Source organism: Cygnus atratus, chromosome 12 (genome assembly GCF_013377495.2).
Source record: "Cygnus atratus isolate AKBS03 ecotype Queensland, Australia chromosome 12, CAtr_DNAZoo_HiC_assembly, whole genome shotgun sequence".
Taxonomy (NCBI): domain Eukaryota; kingdom Metazoa; phylum Chordata; class Aves; order Anseriformes; family Anatidae; genus Cygnus; species Cygnus atratus.
In genome coordinates this window covers 16236982-16261370 of record NC_066373.1, presented here as the reverse complement: position 1 = coordinate 16261370, position 24389 = coordinate 16236982, and the positions used below count along the sequence as shown (strand labels likewise).

Genomic DNA, 24389 nt, shown 5'->3' with positions numbered 1-24389 from the left:
CAGTTGCATGTTCTGGTGACTTTTTTTTTTTTAATAAATCTGGTGATAAAGAACATCTCTCACTTAAAGTAACCCTCTAAAATAGTTTCCATGAATTTATGAATACAAATCCTAAGCTCAGAACTCTGAACAGCCCAATCTCCAAATGGGTTATGGTACCCCTTCCTTAGGGAATCACGAATATGTTTAAATCAAATAATAAATTTATAATTAAATCAAAGCCCTCTTTGTAAATGATCATGCGTCTCTTTAGACAGCCAAACAACTGAGGACATAATCTAACCCAAATCTGCCTGGGATACTTTTGCAGATCTTCAAGATCTGCTAGAAAATTCTGAAAGAAATTTTAAGAATAAAAAACCCTACACATCTGAAGTAGTTTGGGTGTAATGGATCATGCGTTTCATTTTCTTGTATTCAGCACTGACTTTGAATCACGAACCATGTATATTTATTTTCCATTTACACATGCATATGTGATGAGAGTAACGGAATGTTACTGACCAAATCCTAATTACCTCTTGAAGCTGGAGAAGTTTTCCTTCCATTGCTGAAAGTGCATTGCTTTTCTCAACCAGCTGTTTACGGACCTTGATCATTTCCACATTGTCCCGGATGTTTAGCCTTCAAAATTGTATTAAAGAGAAATGCACCATGAGCTTAAAGCAGAATAAGTTCTTTTATTATTTTTGTCTTGGAAAGTTGAATAGACATGTTTGTTGTACCATATCATACTGCATATTACATATGTACAGGAAAACAATCCGATACTTACAGAGATCATTTGTTTTCCAATCACTTCTTTCCCACCCTCCAAAGAATCTGGTGCCAGTACATTACCATTTTATGGAGCTTTCTCTTACAGTTTAAACCTAACAAATATTGCTATGACTTAGCAATTTACACTGGTAGCACCTAAAGAATGGTACTCAAACAAGTAGCACATTAACTACATGAAAATCACTTAATATCCATGTAGATTTTCTATTTCAGTACAATTCTAAGATTAATTTGAGAATGCACTGTTTACTAGAAAGGCAGTTTAAAATGATTTGAAATTTAAATAAGTATTTGTTTCTGGTGTTTTCCTTCAGTAAGTCAAAGTAGATCCTGTTACTTTTGCAGTTTCTTCAAGTACAGGAAGAGAAACCATTTCTGATTTATATTAATATAAAGTCAGAATAAATCTTTAGCATTTTAAAGGTAATTTCTCTTCCAATATTTATCCGTTTTAGGCATGTTGGAGGAATTGTCACAATGCCATGCTGGACCAAAAAAATGGACTACAAAGCTTACACATCTGTAAACCAGCTGAGAATGTGAAATACTTTCCTCTTATTCTTTAAAATATCAAAGCCTACTGTGTTTTGGCATTGCCCAGTTAATCGTCCTTACACAGAAGATAAACACACAAACCTGCGATGTTCCCCAACAAACAGCCCTAACACAATGCTAAGACAATCATGTGTCTAAAACATGTTATCTACATAAATTAAAGTTGTGGTGAGTATAGACAGCAGCACTGTCTCATGCTAGCTATTTAAAAGCTAATGTAGTGGCACGTTTTTATTAATCTTGTTCCACACATCAAACAAAAGGTTCCAATGTCTTCAAAGGCTTTTTCTTTGACTTTTCTTCCCCCTTCATTTTTAGCAGGGGGCTTTTTTTTTTTTTCTTTCTCCTTTTTAAGAAGAAAAAGGAGCAGATGATAGTGAAATTTATGATGTACAGATGTAAACCCCATGGCTCCTGACAATCAACATTAACTATTTTTTCAACAGTGAATCAAACACTACTTGATTTAAACAGGCTTTGGGTACTGATATATCAAGTAAATTATTCAAATTCAGAAGTAAAAAATTGCTTTTTAGAATCACAGAATATCCTAAATTGGAAGGGATCCACAAGGATCATCAGGTCCAACTCCTTTTACTGCGATCAGTTCAATTCTTGCAATTATGTCAGTATTTATCCCATGAAAGCACATAACAAGGAACATGCTACTTAAGAACAAAATCACTTCAGATTTTGTGGAAAAGGCAAAGTTAATTGAGGAAGATTACTTTGATTTTCTATAAATAAAGTCACAAAATAGTAGAACAGAAGAGAAATTGATTATCTATACAACTTTCTCCTTCCCAGGTAGCTGATGTATTTTGCTCCCCGAACATCTTTCTAGGTTTTCTAAAGGAGCTTAAAAATAGGGGTTATATACAGTTTTGATTTAAAAGGTAGCACTACCTTTCTCTTATATAGGTAATATTTTGCTCAAAAAATAACAAAATTCTCTACAAGAATAAAGTTGTACTGAGACAGCTCATTCAGTATTTTCTCCACTGCCCAAAAAGCCTAAAATTCTGCTGCAGAACCTGAAGACATGGAGGTAGACCTGCAGCAGAAATTCAAAAAAGAAAAAGAACTAGTGCCCCTTTTGAGGCAACACCTTGAATCAATGTGCATACTGATTTAGCTCTAGCATGCCTTCTGCCACAAGTGCAGAAACAAGGAACATAAAAACTCTATCCTTCCACTCTAGACCCCATCTTAAAGCTGGATTAAAAGCCTGAAAGTGAAGCTAAGAGAAAGTGACTCTTTAAAAAGCTTGGAATTTTGTTTGGGGTTAATGTCTGAAGTACAGTAAAGAGATGATCTCTTTTCCAGGCCTCTATCCTTTGGATTAAAAGAATAGAGTGGGGTCCCAATAATGGGCTGGGGACCAGCTGTGTGGAAATGGGGGACTGATAGCAACCTTCAGCAGAAGGAAACAATTAAGGAAAGGATCTTGACCTGCACTGTACAAATTTATGCCAGTAATTCCCAGATGGCTAAGCTAATAAAATTGAGGCCTAATTAAACCACATCTCTTGCATCTTGTCTTTACTTACATATGAACAGGACACGGATACAAAACTAAGACTGCTCTTAAAGAGTCCTGACTGTTCTATCAACTGGGATCAGTGGCTCTCAAACTTTCTCCTATTCACATTCAAAACAAGAAAAACAAACAATTACAAAAGTATCACCACTATACTTTTCAGGATCACTTAGCCTCTATTTGGCAAAACAAGCAAAAAGTTTCTATGCTCATAGTTTTCAATAACAACTATGCCACAGTCCAATTTATGACTCTCAAACACAGAAATAAAGAACACAAAATCAATATGCAGCACTCTTATTTTACAATGCTTAGGAAGTAATACAATTATGTTGATTTACATTATGTTCTTTCCCTTACCTTTTATCCCTAAAAAGAAGTCAAACATAAAGGAAGAAAAAAAATTACCTTTTAGTAACACTTTTACATTGTAACTGATAGTATATTTGCAATAAGCAAAACATTAACAGGGCATTGATACCTCTAGCATATATTATGTTCAGATTATTTAAATAATTATATAGAAGTCTACATTTGTTTGCCTGGCTAAAGAGCTAACTACAAATGATAAAAACATGATCTTCAGGAAAACATGTTAAGCATGAGAAATCGCATAATGAAATACAAATTCAGGTTGTTTTTGTTGTTGTTGTTTTTGTTTTTTTTTTTAATATTAGTCATGATTTAGAAAAGTCATATACATGTTGTAGTCTCTCATCACAATATAAATGCACTGAGGCTAACATGTTCCACTTTTTTGTCTGAGACTGCAAACACAGAAATCATGAGTATGTCAGATATGATACTCCTGTCCAGAAATCCAGAAATGTAGCAGGTCTAACTCCAAAGTCATGCTGCAGCAAAAAAAAAAAATGCAAAAGGAATGAAAAACTGATTCACAAATAAGCTTTTTCACGAAAAAAAAGTAAAGAAAAAAAGGCAAAAATCTAAAAACCAGAAATATATGCAAATACCAAATACCTGTTTCACAAGTGCATATCTGGGGTGGTTTTAAAAATGACTTTTTGAAAGTACCATGAGGAATGAGTTATTTAAAGCTAGCTGCTTGCAGAATGTGATTATTTAGACTTAATGTTTTAACTTGCATGCTGTGTATCATAGACATCAAACCATGAGATTATTATGGTTTTGGCCATCTTTAAATTAAAAGCACTCAAGCTAAATGCAGTTGAATTTTGTACTTAAGAAAATGTTTAGTCTAAAATCCACAAGCCAAGTTTCCCCCTCAAGTCAGAATTGTATGTTCCTGAAACAATCCCCAAACAATCTCTAATGAAATACTGAAATAAAGACTGACTGCGGATGTGTAACAATAATCAACTCTGTAGTTGTACACTACAAAACAGCTAAACTCTGTTATGTAATTCTTCTGTAATAATATAGAAATGGTAGTCCATGTTGGATGAGCAAAGATAGCTTTAGAGTATTACTGGATTTCTTGTGCTTATAGGACTCGGAATAACTAGTACCTCCTTCCCTTACCACTGATGGATCAATGAATGTTAACTGTGGCTGCTTCACTACTTGGAAACTCCTTCAGTTATTTAAATCACAACAATTCCATAACAATGTAGTGGAATAAAGTATGTTTTCCTAAAGTTCGAAAGTGACATAAATAAGCTTCCACCAATCTTCACGTAGTATGTCCTTTTGGCACCTCACAGTTCCTAAATAAGTGCAACAGATTAACTGTCTTTGGGGAGTAACATACATACAAAGGAAAACACAAGGAAAAACTGCCAACTGTACAAAAATTCAAAGTCATAGGCTACAAAGACAAAATAACATGACCTTATCAGTCACCCACATTTCCAGTGTTCACATAGCAGTATTCCAATATTGATATCTTCTATGCTGATGCAAAGAATATTAGAAATATGAACTACCAAGAGTATATAAATGCATTTGTCTAGTCAATCAACTAATGCAGACTCAACATAAAATTTTCAAGAAAGATAGATAGTGAAAATAGAATCATAGAACGATTTGGGTTGGAAGGGACCTTAAAGCTCATCTACTTTCAACCCTCCTGCCATTGGCAGGGACTCCTTCCACTAGACAAGGTTGCTTAAAAATCTCCTAAAGATAATCATAAGCATAGGTACTTATGATTACAGTTAAGCTTAAAGAGAAAAGCATCCAAGTTATGGCTGTCGTTCATTCAGCATAAAAAATATAACGAAAAGCACAGGGATTAACAGTCTTCCATAAACTATTCTAGCAGTGAACTTGCGGAATGCAGATTATTCTGGATATTCGCTAGTGGACATTTTTCAACTTATTTCCTAGACTCTTCAGCCAGATACTGTAACTCTTAAATAATTAACGTATGTGTCATCAGGTTTCAATCAAGAAATAGACTACAGAGGAAGTACTTCCAGGATTTCAAATGTAACCACAGATAGTTATTTAGGTCAAGTATCATGGATTGCACACAAGTAATTTGATAAAAAAAAATTAGGATCTGCATTACTTTACACAAACTAACTGTATTTGAAGATTTTTTTAGCTGAATTTTGAAGTGTACCTTTACTTTAAAAGACCTTAAAAATTCCCAGCAATATGATAGCGACTTCCAATTTAGAACTTACGTCGTTTCTGGCTACTGTACTTAAAGAACAGTGGTTATCTACAGAAAACGAAACACATTAGTTCTTCCAAAATTTTATCAGATTATTTCCAAACAATGAAATTTTAAAAATATATATTTTCCAAATAAATTGTCAACACAGACTGAGAAATTATTTATGATAACTTCTTTAACCTATTTAAACTATATGATATACAGGGAAGTCTGAACAGTACAGACTTATAACTTTATGAATAATTTAATAGCAACATTAAGATGTATTATTTATGTAGCACCACAGATGCACAAAAGAATGCTCACACATAATAAGTCCCTCCCTAGAAAGCCAGAACTAACCACGTATTTCCCATCCAAGTAAAACTTTCATTGACATCTAATGAGGAAGGAACACAGGACTGGGCCCTACTAGATCCTTAACACAAAAAGTCGAAACTGAAACAGTAAAAATAGGGGAAATACATGTCAAGTCACATAATTCTGCATACATTTTTGTGAAAGTGAAAGAAGAAAGAACAAGAGATTAAACTAATGGATGCTCTTCTGTGAAACATTTCACAAGAATGTTCACGTGGGTTTGTTTCACTGCACAGCTATAGTATATTCCTTCAAAAATGTGCTAATCTATCTTTACAGGGCTATTATTTTTCTATTGTTACAGACTCCAAATTATCAAGGAATATTAAATTATCCACTGTGGCACTATATTTAAAATTTTCTGAGACTTGCATTGAAGAACTGGTAGATGAATTTAATGAGTTTAACTTCAACTATAGCTGAATCAGCTGAAAATTAATTCTCTAAAATGGTAATTACGAACTGATTCACCTATTTGCTTTAAAAAACAACAACAACAAAACAAACAAAAAATGCATTATCATAATATTCTCCTTCCTTAGAATTAACCACGGTCATTTGGTAAAACATTTTATAACTTTCATCAAAGAAAAAAATACAGCATGTATTCCTAGAGGAATAAACGTCACAGCTGTCTATAAACATTCTGATACAGTTCTTCTAATGCTCCAACCATGGAGATTTTCATTTTTCATAATACCTTTGGCTTGCTGTTTCTTGCTCCTTCAGCTGTAGGATGGATTCTTCAATCTCCTTTTCTTTCTTTCTTAGCTGACTCCCAAGCATCTCTCTGGCATATTCTAGCTCCTCAATGTGTTCCTTTTGGGAACCAATCACAATTTCCCTGTAAATACAAGTATCTTATGTTCCAAAACTAGATAAGCATTTATAAAAGAAAAAAAATTAAATACTTGAGAGAGCAAAAATCTCTTGAGTAAAGTGTATGGCAAAAAGTTGTGTTTCTTAAAGACATGCCTCACAACAGAGCTTTAAGAGTTCAACTTACTATGAAAATAGAGGCAATCATATGAAAAGGTGTGAATAGTCCTATAAATAGGTAAATAATTCAAACATTAGCAAACACAACACAAACAATGACTTATCACTCTTAAATATATAATAAAAAATAACAGTATATGTGGGACTAAATAATGTTTTCATCTATTTAGCAGAACCTACTTTAAAACATCATTGATGGTTTATCATACTCTACATTAAACGCATGCTCCTCCTAATCCAAAGGTACCAAGTGTTTTCTGGAAATGAAAGCATCATTACTAGCTATCAAAATCATGTGAGATCTACAATAGATAAAGCAGTGAAAACAAGCTTTTATTCTGAGTTAGGTGACACAAAACAATTCAGATGATGTGCCAGTGAATTTATCCACTAAATGCAATTATAAAAAGGACAGAAAATTAGAGCCAACAGGGACTGAATATTTTTAAGCAGGCCACAACTTTGCAATTTTGATTTTCTTGATGAATTAATCTCAACTATCTTCTCTAATAGCATTTTTTGTAATAAGAATAATCAACTAATGTATAATTTTTTCTACTCTGAAGCTTTTTAAGCATAAGCTACAGTTCTTCACTACCTCATGTACCTATCGTAGATGTAAAAGTATCTTGTAGGGTTTTTGGCCACGTATGTGCTCTTGTACTTGGGTGCTCCACTCTAATGTTAACGTAACTGTGGTTATTTTTTCCATGTGTGAACTGAAATCTCCGAAAATATGCTGTTTGAATGTTTTCTGCATTATAACACGTTTTGATGAGACTTACCAGAATAAGAGAATAATTATTGTGAACACCAAGATTCCTGCAAGTCTTAATTGATAGCTCTTGTTTTCCTAGTCTTCCAAAGTAATAGGTATAGGAGAAAGAGCCACTTCTGTGCCCATCTCTATAAAGTTACTAAAGACTTTTTCATTAGCAATATACGAGTATAAATTACTTAAAAAGTAAATTTTAGCTGTTCAACAAGGGTTAAATTCAGAGACAATGCTAATACCAGCACAACTTAAACACTAGTAAATTCCATTCTATCAATGAAGTTTTGCTTCCATGGGCTTTAGGGATTAGAATGTCAGGACAGTGAGGGAGAATGACAATCAAGAATCTTCTTTAGTACTTACGTTTTATCCAACAATTTTATTTCCTTTTTTATAAGTCTTAACTTCTGAAGTAATATATTTTTTCTTCACGAAAACCACAAGTTCTAACAGTTATATTAACAGAAATTAAGAAACATAAATATCATACAGATTTCGTATTTCAGCCCTTGCATCCTCAAGCAGACTCTGGCCATTTCTCGGAAGAAAGAGGTGAGATGATCTCACTTCTAAATCCTGAAGTCTCATTCCTGTAAAGAAAGAAAAGAGAAATAAGTTTTTGTGATGATGAATGAAAAAGCATTTTACAGAAGACAATCCCTATATAATACAAACACCTGAAACGCCTATATAGATGCCATAAAAAGCATTTTACATGAAATTCACATAGAGATCAGAGTATCTACAACCACAGCTGCTGTAAAATTTGAACTACAGACAATACAGTAAGCACTGTTAAAGTGAGGTGTTAAAATAGGTCTTGAAATATTTTTCTTAGGAGATTTTCTTTTTAAAGACAGAAGTGAGGTGGTATCTTCAAAGAACAATTACAACAATATAAAAAAGGAACACGGACTTGTAATCACTTTTTTTCTGACTGCACTTTCTTTACGAAATCATAATAAGAACATCATTTACCTAGACAAGCAACTACAGAAAACCATTTTTAACAACAACGCAAATAATTTCCTTACATTCTTTAAAGACATACTAAGTTGCTTGTGAAAAACAGTTCAAAATTACATAAGGATGAACTGTTAGTTCAGCAGCAAAATCAATAGTTTCCCCAAATCTCTTTCTCCTCCTCCTTGTTCTTCAGCACGAAGAAATTAATGAAGTGTTGAGGGGGGAACAAACCAGGCATTAAATTTCAAATACAACATCAAAGCTGCCATCCTTCAGACCCCATAATTGAGTCACATAGGTTCAAGGTACAACACCAGCAGTAGGTTATGAATACTACAGGAAATATTCTCTGAGCTTCTGGAAGACAATACTACCATGCCCAAGTTCTGTGTCCAAAATTCATTGGTTACTAGATTTTTAATAATAGTCTTCACCTTAGAAAAGGACATTCAAGAAACAGCATATTCAAATTAGGTGTCAGTACTCCAGCACATCAGAATCCCTTCTAGACTGGTCAAGGTCCTAGAACTAATAGAGGCACACTAGAATTTCTGTAAAGTTTCTAGAAGTTATCATCTCAACTCATTGTTCTATGGACATCTTCTCCTCTTCTTTTTTCCCTCCCTTCATGTTCTCCCTAGTTTGAGAACCACCGGCTGAAATCACTATGGCCTGAATCCTAGTTTTGCACAGGACATCTTTGATCTGGATCTGTTCTTATGCCAAGACAAATCCTTACAGCATGCCACATCAACATTTGTTCTGCAATCCTCAAAGCAAGTTGCCTGTCTTTCCCTGCTAGCACTGGGCCTGAATAAATTTATTATATTTCTACTTTATCTTTGCATTGTTTAAGGAAAAAAAAAAACATTTTGGGGAATAAAAATGCTTAATTTGTCATATGAAGTGTAAAAATACAGGTATATTTAGGATGTCAAAACTTCTAATTATATTTAAATTCGAGGATCAAAGTGGTAGAGTTCATTGCTTTTCATTACCTGTCTAAAAATATTTTTATTGCTTCTGGTTTTGGCTACCTGAATAATCAAAATAACCCAAATAAAGGCCATTAGGAAGGGTAGTTGGAGAAAAACGCAACATAACTGGCCATCAGCCTAATCCATTGCTTGTAGAAGTTAAGGAGACAGTTCTGCTGACTGAATGTTTTGAATCCAGGCCAACATAGCTGCCTTTTTTTTTTTAAACCCAAATCCAAATACTTCTACAAATGTTCTTATGAAAATAGAAAGATTTTAAAGTGCAATTTCCAAACACAGTTATTAGAAATAAAGGACTGAGAACAATGCTGCCTTAAGCAGTAAGTCTTGACAGTAAAAGGCATCATTAATGATGGCTGCATTGTGCTATTTGCTTTCAGAAATCCACACATAATCGATTTTTCAAAAATCTACTTCAAAAAGTGTTGTGCACACATGTATCAACAGACTAGAACAAACTTTGGAATTAAAAAGGAAAATCACGTGCAAACAAACTACAGATGTAAAACTTTGTTACAACATGATAACACTAAACTTTTCCGTATAATACTTTTATAAGCCTTTAGACTCAGAGAAATCATACTGGGAAAGTCCCACAAAGTTAACTATTTGTAAACTTGTTTGATAACTACTTTATTTTCAAATTTGTATTTGTTTTACCCCTACCACTGTGGATTCTCAAAATAAGGACTTAAAGCACAAGAATGCTATCGTAACTGCTATAAATACAAGAAAAAGGGGGAACAATGATGCCTGCAGATACTGTTGCCCACTGATATTCAGAAAAGCCCCTGTAGCAATAATTGGTATTACATGTATAAAATAATATCATTAATACACATGAATATACCTTTTTTTGGGTGCTCCAGCATGCCAGCAGCATCATTCACTTTTTTGAGTCCCGTGTTAATACGAGGTTGAACATAGTTATATGAATTAGGCCTGTGGCCTTGGATCTGGAGTTGCTGTTTGGTTGAAATGAGCTTGCTACGGAGACTCTCGTTTTGTTTCTCAAGCTCACGAACTCTCTCTTGCAAGCGCTCAATCATTTCTTCCAGCTCCACAGCCTGACCCAGCCGCTTGGGGCCGCCACCAACCTGCTCAGACTTTTTTTTATCATTAACAAGCCGTATTAACTTGGTGGTCATTCTGGGGAAAATAATAAAAAAAGATGAAAAAGAATGTGAAAAGTCAGCATAAAAAGCATTCTGTTGAAAGGAACATAATCACTGTGAAGACTTCAGCATAGAACCTGAATAATAAATTTCAGGTTTTGATATAACTATTACTGCCTGTGAAGAACTCTTTGAAGATAATTGAAACCACTGTGCAGCAATCTGTTTTATAGCACTGACAAATAACAGTTTCCTAAGGCTTATCATTTAAGGTTAGTAAAGGGAGGACACATATTTACTCCATATGCTCCTTAAATGCAATTTTTAATGCATGACCTTATATAGGAACTTCTGCAGGCTGTTAAGTAAAGTTACAGATTTTGGATGTGGTGGGCCAAACAATAAAAGCTACAATTCCACAAAACAGTTATTCAAAGAATGCTAATAATACACAACACTCCAATGATATATCAGTTACAGCATTTTAGGATTTAAATATACATTTCAGTTCTAAAACTGTTAAAATGTAGAGGTGGAAATATTTAAGAAGGTACTCAGGAAAAAGACTTAATAGTTCATATTACTGCACTCAATTTTATACTTGGTAAGTATTACCAATGTGTTTCAGAGAAGGAACAGTTAGCCGAAGAATAAAATTAGATACAGAGGGTATGGTTTTTATTTATCTTTAAAAGGATGCAAATTTTGCTTTTGGCATCTCAAGAATTGTACCTTTGATTTCCTTTAGTTTTGATAAACATGGCTAAGCTAGAACAAAAGGCGGAGAGGGCACATGGAGGTGATGTAATATACAAGAACAGAAAACATACCCAGCAGTGAATGGAAAAAACTTGGCATATAAAGAAAGAAAAGGTGGCTTTGATGAGAAAGACAAGTTCAAGACTTTACAAAATTGGTCGCACATCTTCGACCTGTATCTAGTTTACCGGGAATCTATTTTTGCAGGCCCAGAAAGAAAATTGAAAATAAGGACACACTTCATTTGTTTAAAGGGGCTTGTTTTATTTTTGTATACTTGTGGACAGAAGCTTCTACTTAAAAGAACAAAAGTGAAACAAAAAATCTGTAATAACTTTAGGATGTCACAGAACATTACTTGCCTGTAAGCAGTTTTCTTGTTTGGTTGTGTTTTTTTTGTTGTTTTTTTTTTTTTTTCAAATGTATTTCTACTGCAAATTCATTCCAAACTTCTACTTACATGGGTTTTTGACATGAGGAATGCTGGGAAAGAAATGCAGCTTAAGGAGTTAAGATTTTTTTCTCTGGCAATCTAAACAAACACTCTATTCAGAATTTTTTATTTTCTGTGCCTTAAAATATTAATTTATATATTCCAATTTGGATGTTCTGTGTAATTTTACGTAAGAGGATAACAAGTGCATTTGGTATGTCATTTAACAGAAACACTGGAAATGCCATTTGGAATGAGCAACAATTCATTTGGTCCACCATCTGGTATTTAATAGTAGCCTGACAGAAAAGATGGAAATTATGCTGGTCATTTTGATCATGACTCACTGACTACTGAATCAACAGCAAAGAACCTTTTTAACTTTAGAAAGGTATCAAATAATCCTATCTCCTGAGGCAGTATCTTCAGATACCCTTTTGGGAATTGGTCAGTTTAGATTCAGCTAAGTTTAATTAGTGTAGATACAGCACAATGTGAACACAGAATCAGAGTACTTCTGGATTAATTAGCCCTCCTGGAATACGGTAATACCATGAAGAGTTCTGCTGAACCCAGGCCGGGATTGCCAGCACAACACTGAATTGGAGCTAATAACCGTAAAGTTGCTTGTATATGTTTGGGTACACCGATACTGTGCACCTGATGCTACCTGGGGCTTCTTCAGTAAAGGTATCTATTACCCTGCAGAAAGGAGAGCTGACCATGTTTGTAAATGTATTTTGAAGTTAACAAGATGATAAAGGCTATATATTAGTCAATGTCTAGGAGGACAGAGAAGGATTAAAAGAGTAGAATATTTCTGTATAGGCCATTTTGATTCTAGAATGAAAGTTCTGATGAATAATTAGGCTTCCATAGCCTCTTCTTCAGCTCCCAGAATACCTATCATTTTTGTACTCAGACAGTATAGTTATGAACCCAAGCTACCAGCTTCAAAGTGGCAAACAGAGATGTACCTCTCCAGATGGAGCTCTGAACACTGCCCATCATCAAAATATCCCACGCAACACAGAGACAATCAGAAATCAAAACAAAAATGAATTGCACTAAGTAATTTTTGCTATAGCTGAAAAAGAAAAAAAGTATTATGTTATCTTATAATTTTGGCAAAAATGTATTGATATTATGATTCAGTCAGCATAAAAAATTCTATACTATGGCATGTAATTGGTAGCTAACTGTATATATGGATAGCTTTCTGACCATAATGTACAGTTCTCCCTTGTTCACGGGTGCTAAACAGAAATAAAAATTAAGAAATAAAGTCTTTTGTTCCATATTTTCCTATACAATTAATTTCTCCATTTGGAACTGAATGGTGTACATCTCATTTGAGACTGCATCTCAGTTCTCATCTCTCCCCAAAACAACCCAGAATGTGTGTCTCTTCATTTCTAATGACATGGTGGCAGTAATCCACATAGCAACTTCTCCGTGAACATTTTGTTCCTGGACAAGATTAAGCAACTTTGCTAAGAAAAAGGTAAATGAAGAGAGAAGATGTTGATGCTTAAAAGTTCCTTGCCCAAAGTCTATGCGAAGACATAGACAAAAAAAAAAACTTAACAGTTGTAATAACAACAAAAAATTAGTAAAATCAGTTGAAAGTGAAAGAGATGTTTTGGTATTCATGTTTAATGCTCACATTCCTAATGGAATGAAATTAACTATATTAAGAAAATAGTGACACTGATTTCCAGATTTCTTTAATTGAAAATTATATAATCAACATAGCCAAAACTTTAGGCCTAATACTATTGCTGTCTATCATAACACGGATTAACACTGCTGAAATAATGCAAACAATACATAGCAACATCTACTGGTTTTTGTTTCCAAATTTACCTTGAAATTCTTGAGACCTATTTAATTTTTCTTCTGACAGTAACCTCTCTTATCCTCCAAAATTTTATCATCCTTCACCATTGTTTTATGTCCACCTTGTCTTTTATTCAATAATTGTTTAAAATGTAAACTGCTCCAATCACTGCAAGAACTCTTCTCTTTTGCCTAAACCCTCTTCAAACCTCAGGCATGACTATATGACCTGTTAAGTTGGTACAGTGAAGTTGTTTCCAGGTGTTTTATTTGTACCAACAGAATTCTCCATTTCTTAGTTGAAAATAGCTTCACAGAACAATGATGCATCGTAGAATATAATACAAGGAGCTTCAGTTGGGCAGAAGGTAATGTAGGATATACGAAGGCTTTGAGACCACTTTAAAAAGTAATCTGAGAGAAATCAGCATTCTTTTTTATTTGTTGATAATTAACGTTTTAAGAAGCAAAAGTGTTACTTCAAGCAAAAGTAAAAACAAAATAAAACCATTAAAACCCATACCTTTTAATTTTCTCCTCTTGCTTGTTTGCATGCTGCTTAAGTAAGATGTTCTCATCATGTAAGCGAAAAAATTTGTCTTCCAGCTCCTTTCGACTGATTCGTGATATAGCTTGTCGAGCTTTAACATTCTGTGTAGTTGATGATTCTGCCCAAACCAAGAATAAGTTACCTTCAATATATCCAACACCATGTAATCCAGTCTCTCATTTTGAAATACCGAATATTGAAAGTTCTCAAGTAATTTGATGTTTTACACTTGTATGTGTTTGCTAATTTTTTTCAGATTTATTGGCATATTATTCACTTCCTTCTTCCTACCTCTTGCAGATAAAGAAAAAGTCAATCAAATGATACTGCAAACTGATTACCTAGTCAACAACAAACAGAAAATAGTTTAGCAAAGAACAAAGTACTGTCAAACATACTGAAAAAATAAGATGACCCACAGGGATAGTTTCTAATCTGTTTCACAGTAAACATACTCTCTTGAAACTTGAAAAGATTAACTTAGAATTCTGTAAATTCACTCAGATACAAGACCAAGACTAGTAATTCCATTCTAATAGCAACTTACTAGCATGTCAGAATGGCTTCCTACTTTTGGTTCCCATTTTGTTAAGTGGGTCTGGCCTTGTCCTCAGTTCAGCAAAAAAAAAAGGATTTATTTTTTATTTTTTTTTTATTTTTTTCTCCTGGAAGGATGAAGGGTATAGCTGAATGAGATTTGTAGTTTTTAGCATCTTGCAGCATTGCCCCTCTCATAACAAGTAATGTGAACTCAGAATGGGTCACAGTATCTTTTACCTTTTAGAATTTAATCCAGATTTGCAATGTTATTTGAACTTAATTTTGTGAGTGTGAATGTCAGAAACATTTTTAGAAAGAACCTAAAGAAGCCACTGATCAAAGTCTGTAACTGTAATAAAAAGCAGCTGGTACAAACCTTGTAATCCTCCGATTCCAACTAGAGTTAGACCCACGTCTCTCACAGGCAGGTCCCCCACCGTTTCATCAGCTGGAACAGACATGGCTTATCTGTGGATAACAAAATTCATATAAAATTCCTCTCCATCTGTAACTTAAACTGTGAGACTAGAATGAACTACAATTACATTGTATAAAAGTAATGACAGATTCACTGAAATGATAGACTCATACATTACTGTAAATGCTCCTTTCTCAATTGCTTGGCTCTGGGGACAATCTAAACTTTCAAGTTTAACACGATGTCAGATTTAATCTGTGCACAAAATATGGCTTCCTTTCTACTGTAATAACTCCTATTTTATTTAACATTTGTAGAATTAGCTTTTTTTAACTTCCTAGTTCCATTGTTTTCAGCAATCTTTGGGCTAAGCCCGTATTTCTAAGCACATGTGGGAGAGGAACCTGTGAGTCTTTTTTTTTTCTTTGATTGTTTGCTTGTTTTAAGACAGGTCAGGGCTTAAGGCATCAACGGGTAGATTGTAATGCCACCTTCCACACTTTGAATGGCGCTCTTCGAAACAGAGGTGCTGGGGGTTATGAAGTCATTCCAGCATTGCCTACTGTTCTCTTAGTCTTCTTTCAGTCATGGTCATATGAGAAATTACTTTCTAAGACAGAGACTCTCCTATGAGCAATTCTCATAAATCTGAACGCATTTCTTTCTTGAGGCAATAAAAAGCTTAGCTACACGACAAAGAGAGATTAGGAAAGTATTAATGTGAGAAAGCAGCACGTTAGTTTCAGTGTAATATATGAAGATACTTGTTAACAACTACTGTTTCTCCTTTACCAGTGCGGAAAATTATATGTTGCCCATAAAGTCAATTAAGGCTGGAATAACATTAAACAAGTCCTTTGGACAGTATTTTTTTTTTCTCCTCCTACTGTTACACTTTCTTTAGCTGAGGTAAAATCCGTAATAAATCCAAAAATGTCTGGATTTGGGGAAATTACCGTGTACAGCAGTGTTGCTACTAAATACCCGCATCACAAAAGTGACACAGTCTAATCCACAGACATTCCAGGAAGTATCTGTTAATTCTATCACAACCAAAACTGCTGCTAAAGAAATGCCTTTCTTCTGCCAATAGTCTTCTATCGCCAACAAGTCTCCTTATGACTTTGTCCAAAAAGAAAGAAAAGGATTAGTGAAAGGGTAGTTTTCAACAAAACTTTAAAGCACAAATATTATAACTGTCTTAGTGAAAAGAATTGGTTTTAGATAAACATACTACAAACGTGCACCCTGGTTTTAGGGAGGCAAAACATAATTCCACCTTGACATTTGTTTCATCAGTAACATCAGAACCACCTATGTACCTAACAATTGCTAACAACCATCCTTTATGTTTCTTCTCTGAGGATACTTCAAACAGCAAACCACACGTTACACGTGTTACAGTTCTTTAATATTAACTCAGCCTCAATCGCAAACACTTAAAATTATTTTCCTTGCAGCCAATGGCTCCAGCTTTATTTTGAAAAGCATATGAGATCTCTCCACAGAGTTCCAAATTACTTCTTGGGAAAGCACTTCCTAAGTGATTAAATCTGAGAAAAACGTACAGCAACATGGCTACAAAAGTGACGGTACTTAAAAGCCCGGTGTTCCCTAAAATGAAGCATAATAAGGCAAGAAAGATTAAAAAAATTATCTGTAACTGGACAGATTCACGTGCCATGCTGAACCTCAACAACTTAAAACAGTTTATTTGCAAGACAGGTTACCCGGAGGTCACTTCAGCACTTCTTGTTCCCAGCACCAACACAGCGCCAAATAACTTCACACACAAATAGAAGAATTTCCTCCATATCTCTGGATTTAACCTATGACAATTTAAAGTTGGGCCTAAGTAAAAATTTTAGGTGTAGTACTAGAAATTACAGAAACAGTAACTTTCTTATATACTGCATGAGTTACAAGGCTGGTGCCGTTGCCATTTTTATCTGACAAACTGCTGTAAAAAACTGCATGCAAGTCTGCAGCGTTAAGCACGAGCAGACAGTAATGAGCGTGAATACTTAAAGTAGCAAAGCTGATGCTTTAGGCCCAAATTCTTACAAAACTCCCAAAAGCTCTCCCAATATCGTTCCCACATAGCAAACCTGAGGGGAGATTACTTCAATTTTCACAAGTTCTCAGCTAGCGGGGCTAAGAGGGGGACTTTCTAGTGAAACCACAAACACAAAGACCTTTAATTAATTCTCTCAACGCGAATTTAGAAGTTCATGAGGCTTGGCCGTGGCCACGATGATGCTTTTCTCACAAAATCACGCTCCACCTCTCTAGCAGACAAAAAAAAAAAAAAAAAAAAAAAGCCCACCCACCGATCTTAGCCTATCACAAAGTATTTCCAGCCTACGTTCCTCCTCTGTTGACTCCTTCGAGATAAACGTTTGCGCTCTGTCAGGCTTGTCACCTAAAATAACCTCATACATGACTTGTCAGGAACATACACGCGCGATTTCAGGGATCACCTGCAGTACTGAAAGCTTTTGAGGTGGAAAGGAAAGGCAGCGAGAATGAAGGCATTACGAGCCCAGGACATCAGGTCTGAGAAGAAAAATCTGTGAGATTTTTCTGTGAGTCTGACAGAAGAACATCGAAATAACGGTGCCTCGGCAGCGCTCTCCTCAGGGAGTACAGGCGACGCGGCGGGAGCCCCCTCCCCGAGCCCGCCGCTTTCCTCGGTTTGATTTTTCCCCACACACCCCGGAGGAGGGCTGCGGGGCTGTTTAAGGACAGAAAAATGGACAGACAGACACGGGAGGCGCCCTGCCTTTCCGAGCAGGGAACGAAACGCCCTCCCGGGGCGCCCAGCCCCTCAGCGCGTCCCCTCAGCGTCCCCTCCCGCCCCGCGCCCCGTACTCACGGCTCCCGCCCGCCTTTCGCCTCCTCGCCGCGTGCCGTTAGCAACTGCGGCTGTTGCTACCCGAACCCCGGCCCTTCCGGCCGCCGCCGCCGCCCCCGTTACCTGCCGGGAGCTGTAGTTCGGTCGGGTGCGCAGGGCCATGCCTCGCCGTTCGGCCGGGACTACAGCGTGGGGGGTGCTTCCCGGCTCCCCGCCGCCGTGCGCGCTGGGAGCTGTAGTCCTCCGTGGGGCACGGCGGCGGGCGGGAGGAGGCCGGGTGGCTGAGGCGGCGCCATGAAGCGGAGAGCGGGGGAACGGGAGAAGGAGCTGAAGGTACCTTCCCGTGCTGCCCCCGCCGTGAGGAGGGGAGGCGGGCACGGCCGCTGCAGCCGCCCCCGGTCAGGGCCTTGGGGCTGCGGTGGTGGGGCGGGTCGGAGGGGACCGGGGAGGACCGGGGGACGAGGCTGTGAGACCGGGTGGGCTCCGCCAGCTTCAGCGGGGCTGTGGTGGGGCTGCGCCTGAGGGCCCCGGGCGCTTTCACACATCTTCGTGTGGGCGCTGCTCCTGCGGCCTCCGCCGGCTCTGGTTACAAAACAGTGGCACAGCCAGAAAGGTGCTCGGTGGGGAGCACTGGGTTCGTCTGCTGGGGCTGGTGAGCAGAGGCAGAGCTCCAGTGCAGCTCCAGGAAGAGCCTTCCCCCGTAACAGTTCACTCACGTGCTGTACACGCTGTTCTTGGTGCTGCTATTAACTAACTTCTAATATAAAATGGTATTTTACTACAGGGATAGGTAAGTGGTTTGACCTAACAGTTTGCATCTACGTGTTTTAATGGGAAAAAGAAGCATAAGGCCAGTTTGCTGTACCAATGCTCAGTACAGCACTTTAAGGACAACCTGACCACGTTCCCTTCACTCTTTCTGCTCTTCCTCTTTGCTGAAGGACAGCAGCTCTGCACTTTCACTATGTTCTGTGCTTGCTATACATCTGAAAACACACGTGGGTGTCAGCTGTCCCATACAAGCCAATGCAATTTGACTGCAGATAAGAGGCACCTTTTCTTTTTTTTCTTTTTTTTTTTTTAAAGTCTGTACATTTACTCTGTCCATGCAAGGCCTGAATTCAACTTTTGTACCACAATATATCTTAAACGTATCTGGGAATCATTAGCATTAGGAGAGAATAATTGCTGTTGGTAAAACGGGATATATATTTTTAAGGCTGTAGGAAGTAAGAGAATAGAATTGAAACTGCCCTGCCCAAGGTTGTGGAGGATGAGCTGTGTGAGCAGGTACCAGGGGATCAATGTGTAAGGTGGGGGGAAACCAAGCAAAAGAGTAGACCTACTGAGATGTAGGTACACACTTGAGAAGGGTGAAAGTTAAGGAGGTCCTTCAAGATTTGAAGGCGTGAGTACTTAGAGGTTGGGTACTACTTGACGTAAGTTTGGAGTATACTGATAGTGCAACAGAAGGAGCCTGTAGAGTGTCTGAGAATGAGGGATACGGAAGAAGAAGGCAGTGATAGGAGGACAAGGGGTTACACGAAAACAAGTGTACCCTTTCTCTTCAGGAGATCATCCTCATGCTACACTAATATGAACTGACCTTATTTTATGCAACTTAATTACAGGTGTAATTCTTGGGAAGCTGGCACTAAGCTTTGCTCCCTGAGTTTAAGCCTTGCTCGCTGATGTGGCGCACCTAAGAAACACAGACGGTGAAGGAAGTGCGTCCTTATTGTGGTAGCTGTGCCAAGAGATCCATTTAGGTCTGAATCAAAATATTTCATAGCAAACCAAATACTAGTGAGGTTAACCCGACCTCTTCTGGAAAGTAGGATTTATGAGGCCTACTAATGAGAGGGATGTGGTTGGATAGAGAGGCTGGTTTGGATTATGCATCTCCTGGCAACGTCTCTGCTCTGGAGAATGAAATCCTGAATAAAAGTTTTGCCATACTTGTGTACAGTTAAACGCTGTTGATCCAAAGCCTGGTGATGGGCTTTAGCTTTATAATTGTGCAGTATGTTTCTTGTGTACGGTAAGCTGTCCTCTCTCTCAAACGTTCATGCATATAACAAGTTTTGATTTATGTTGTTGTAGAAGAATAACATTCCTGTTCCAAGGATGTGTGGTAGAATTTCCTCAATGCGCCGTGCTGTTAGACAGCAATTTCCACATTGCAAATCACTCAATTGCAGTGAGTAAGATTGAGCGTCCAGCAGAAATGAAACTGTTCATGCTAATATCTGGCGTTCTTAGCCTAAGAGGGCTCCTTCCTGTAGCGGGAGGACACAAATTCATTACTGCGAAGCAGATCTGAAACAAGCTGGGGAATCATAGCCAGAAGTTAATTACACAAATGTCTTAAACACCATGATGGGGATGCTAGTTTCCTGTGGAATATCCCTTTGAGACTTACATGGATTGCAGAACATAATTAATCTTAAATTTTAAAGACATCTTTAGAGATGGTGCGTGCTGTCTACTTCTCTAGTCTTCCTCATTGCAAATACTACTTCTGTGCGTAAAAACAGAGCTGTTGGACCAGGTGTTACTCATTAACAGCAGACATTTTAACTGAACTGTCCACCCCATGAGTGTGTGTTTTGTTTTTGTTTACCTAAATTTCTGTTCTAATTAGTTAAGTCATAATTATTTTTCTTCTTTGGACTGTTGGTTTGAGTTATGGTCAGTTTGCAGTAAACTTTTACTTCTGCTGGGTACCACATAAAATAAAAGCAAACAAAAGCCTATTAACTGGTAGTCTACTTGGAATATTTTTTTCCTTTTAAACTGGAAGGAAAAGCTGCTTTGCTATTAGGCTGGTGTCTTGATTAGTTCATCTGTAACACACGCCTGTTCTCAAGACTTAATTTATCAAAAATGTTTGCAGTCAGTCTCGGTGTGACAGATGCCTAGTTGTAGCAAGTATATTTATATTCTTCCTCTTGCCACTATTTGCCTATTAAGACCCTTTGACGTTGCCATGTGAAAGACGGGATGCTCAGCTAGTCTGGAGTATTATTTTCTTTTACTTGAAAAAGATTACGTTGACGGGGCTCTGGAATAGACTGCTAAGCCCAGTTCACAATTACCTTTTGTAGCTGTTTATGCTAATTCACATTACTGCGAAGCCAGAACCAGCTACAGAGAATTTATTCCGCAGACATTACTGTTAAATTTGTACAGCTCCCAGTGCAGCTGGGACCCCGATCCAATAAAGTTATTGCTATACAAATAATAAATGCATCAATCTGCACGTATCTGAATATTCACAAGGGCTTTTACAAAGATATTCATGTGCAATTTCACGTTTGTGAGACATTAGACAAAGTGGCAAGGCAATATAAAGCTTTAAATAACTCCAAGCTTTGTGTGTGTTTTATTTACGAGGAGTAAAAGGGAACATAGTGGTTTGGCTGGGATTTCGATGAAAAGTCATGTTTCCTGCATCATCCTTATTTTTGCTGGCTGGAAAATACTGTATGTTTGAGATAAAATAGGTTGCTTCAGCATATTAATGCTGAGGGGGAAAAATAGGCAAGTAATCTCAGAGCATTTACCAGATTTTAGGATTAATGGTGAAACGTTACCCAGGCCACGCAACAAAGTATATCAACTTGGTCGTATCAGAGTTTGTTCAAATATTACATTAATTTCTTGTTTCCTGTTATTGTTCTGCCTCTTAAGATATAAAAACATTAATTTTTCTAATTGACAGCTTAAATAGATTCTTTCAGAAGTTGTATTTAGGCAAATTAAAGTTAATGAAACAGCTTAGATGCAGCTAAATAAGCTTGTTGTCATGTCATATTTCTGCGTAGGTAGATGGCGGGCAGCTTTTAGCAGAATCAGCAGCCAATATGCCAGCAGCAATTTTTGTGGTAATCACATTATTGGCCCGTCTCATTATTAATGAGACAATAATTAAGAAATAGTGTTGATAGTAACATAACACACGATTTGTGTGTTGGAAGTGGTCAGGTAGAAGCCTTGCATATGCAGTACAAAATACAAGAAAGAATGAGTGGCCAGTGTTCCCCGCTTTTAAACTCATTGCGTTGCTGCTGCTGCTTAAATTGCCTCAGCTGCTAATGCTGGGACCATTACAGTAATGGACTCAGCAAATGAAGGAGAACCAAGACATACACACTTTATTACTGGAGGGGTAATTTTCTCTTCATCTATAATAGCAGCAGTGCCTGGTATTGATCAGACCATCAAGATACTAATCCTCTGTAAAATTACTTGTTATAACTGAAAATGTGTTAATCCAAATCAGTCTGTGTCCCGACTTTCTACTTACTATTGAATACAGACTATTAGATGGTTTATTTTTTGTGATTTAAGGCCTTTATGTTGATAACAGTAGGAGCTTCCTTTGGAAGAGTAGGTGCTTAATCTTAGCTATGGCCCAGGGTTGTCTTGTTGTTTTAACCAGAACATCACCCACTTAATTAAGAAGCGCGTGTCCATCTTGGTGCGCTGAATTATAATTGGTGCTTCAGACCCCCCAGATTTATTAAATACCTTGTTTTACATTCAGTCTCTTGTTTTTGCAGTAAATAAGAACAGATCTCTGTTTTGTGTGTTAGAATCTTCTAACGTCTTGGAGCCAAGGATGCAAGGAGCGTGGGTACAGAAAACACGATTTGGTGTTTCATTGCTTAGGGCCGCAAGGCTCCTGCAGATGAGAGTAATGTCAGAGTAGTCCTATGGCAAGGGACTGAAGGTCTTCAGTTGACCTGGCTGCTCGTCATCTACAATGCGGTGGCGTAGAAGCTGTTCTTAGGTTTGCCATATTAGAATATGCACTCCGGGGCTGGCTTTGTTTTTTCTTTTTCTTTTTTTTTTTGTATTTTTTTCCTATATTTGTTTGTAGACTTGTATGCTAAGTAAGACTCTAAGCATATGTCTGTCACCTGTACGGCCTCTAGCCATGTGAAACCTGGGTTTTTGGCTTGGTTGTATGGCACAAGTGTAATAGCTACTACAACAGTACCTCATAGGATGTGGCTGTAGGAAATAGCTCCATTAACCCTGACCTTGCATTAGACTTATTTTCATTTAAAATAGCTCCTACCACATCCCAGCCACTGGTAGCTTGGCAGCTTGTGGGAGGAGTTCGTGGTGGTTCTAGAAGCAGGACAAGATGCAGAACTGCTTGATTTGTTTAAAGAAGCCGGGTCCATGCATTTTACGAATTGGTTGTTGTAGTATCAAGTTGATATTTGCTCTGGCAAAACCAACAGTATGGTGTGTTTTTTTGGCTAATTACCCCTCTCCTTTCTATTTTTGTCTTCATTTAATTGATTCATCTTCTCTCACTTAGGGTGTTTTCGCATTTTTGAAAAGAGACAAGTATTTTTCTGGGTAGTCCTTCTCCACGTGAGATTTAAATTTTTATTTTGCAACTTTACAGACACTAGTGAGCTCTGATTGCCTGCCAGCAAATGAAAAATAACACCAGATATGTCTGTAGTAAATGCGTAAAATCCCATGCAGGGGAAGTTTTGGTATCCTGTAGTAAAAAGATAGGCTATCTATTCTGAATATTAATTGTATTTTCTGGATGTGGGGAGAAGCAAATCCACTTCTGTTAGTGGATGAAATTCCCTGCTACTTGCCTGGAAACAGTTGTGGAGTTGGTTGTATTAAATGGAAAATGGTGGCGTTCTTGAGCTTTTCAGAGCCTCTCCTTAGCTCCCAAATGGAAATATCACTCATGGCAATGAAAATAAAAATCTGGGAAAAGCAAACCCCCTCCTCTGTTTCTTGTATTCATTGGATATATTTATGGGTAATTACAAGGGAAGGGCGGATGTTTTCTAAGATTGTTTTTGATAATTGTGATGGTTTTGATTTCTTGTCTGCCTTGTCTACCAACCCATTCTCATAAAAAGTAGGAACTGAGCAGATGCTGTTTGCTTAATTTGTTTACTTACTGAACAGTCGCTTCTCTAATTTTTGAAGAGCACAGACGAGAGATGCGTACAGCAAAGCTGCTTGTGTGATGATAGTGGTTTGGAGGCATTCACTTACCCAACCGAAAGCTACGCTGCCAAATACAAGATGAACTTAAAAGTTTTCTGTTGTAGTTCACAACTAGACTGTGGTTGAACATGTTATGCTGGTATGTTCTTGAACAGCAACGCTGAGACAAAGAAAATGATCATCTTTGAAGCTTTCCAAAAGTGTTGTTGTACATATAAGTACTTCAATAAAATTTCAATTAAAAAAAAAAAGGGGAGGGGGGACCAAACCCACCTGCATTGTGGAAATCTTTTCTGTGTTCTGTAG

At 37.2% G+C, this 24389-nt stretch overlaps 2 protein-coding genes across 17 annotated transcripts in view; one reads left to right on the top strand and one right to left on the bottom strand.

Moving 5' to 3' along the window:
* Positions 1–18307, bottom strand: part of RPGRIP1L (RPGRIP1 like) — a 75155-nt gene extending 56848 nt beyond the window's left edge. For 9 of the 14 annotated variants that reach the window (XM_035543268.2, XM_035543269.2, XM_035543265.2 and 6 more), the window contains exons 1-7: positions 18108–18196; positions 15191–15282; positions 14248–14392; positions 10429–10727; positions 8105–8204; positions 6541–6684; positions 519–624 (exon numbers count right to left, since the gene is read on the bottom strand). In XM_035543268.2, the coding sequence (XP_035399161.1) occupies positions 519–624; positions 6541–6684; positions 8105–8204; positions 10429–10727; positions 14248–14392; positions 15191–15275 (879 nt within the window). In that variant the 5' untranslated portion in view covers positions 15276–15282; positions 18108–18196. Of the gene's footprint in view, positions 1–504; positions 625–661; positions 3730–6540; positions 6685–8104; positions 8205–10428; positions 10728–14247; positions 14393–15190; positions 15283–18107 lie in introns of those variants that run through there. The other 5 variants (XM_035543273.2, XM_035543275.2, XM_035543271.2 and 2 more) reach the window with 4 other exon arrangements.
* The window catches only part of FTO (FTO alpha-ketoglutarate dependent dioxygenase), a 243350-nt gene continuing 237182 nt past the window's right edge, over positions 18222–24389 (top strand). The window contains exon 1 of one of the 3 annotated variants that reach the window (XM_050713158.1): positions 18222–18419. In XM_050713158.1, the coding sequence (XP_050569115.1) occupies positions 18381–18419 (39 nt within the window). In that variant the 5' untranslated portion in view covers positions 18222–18380. The remainder of the gene's footprint in view (positions 18420–24389) is intronic. The other 2 variants (XM_035543277.2, XM_035543278.2) reach the window with 2 other exon arrangements.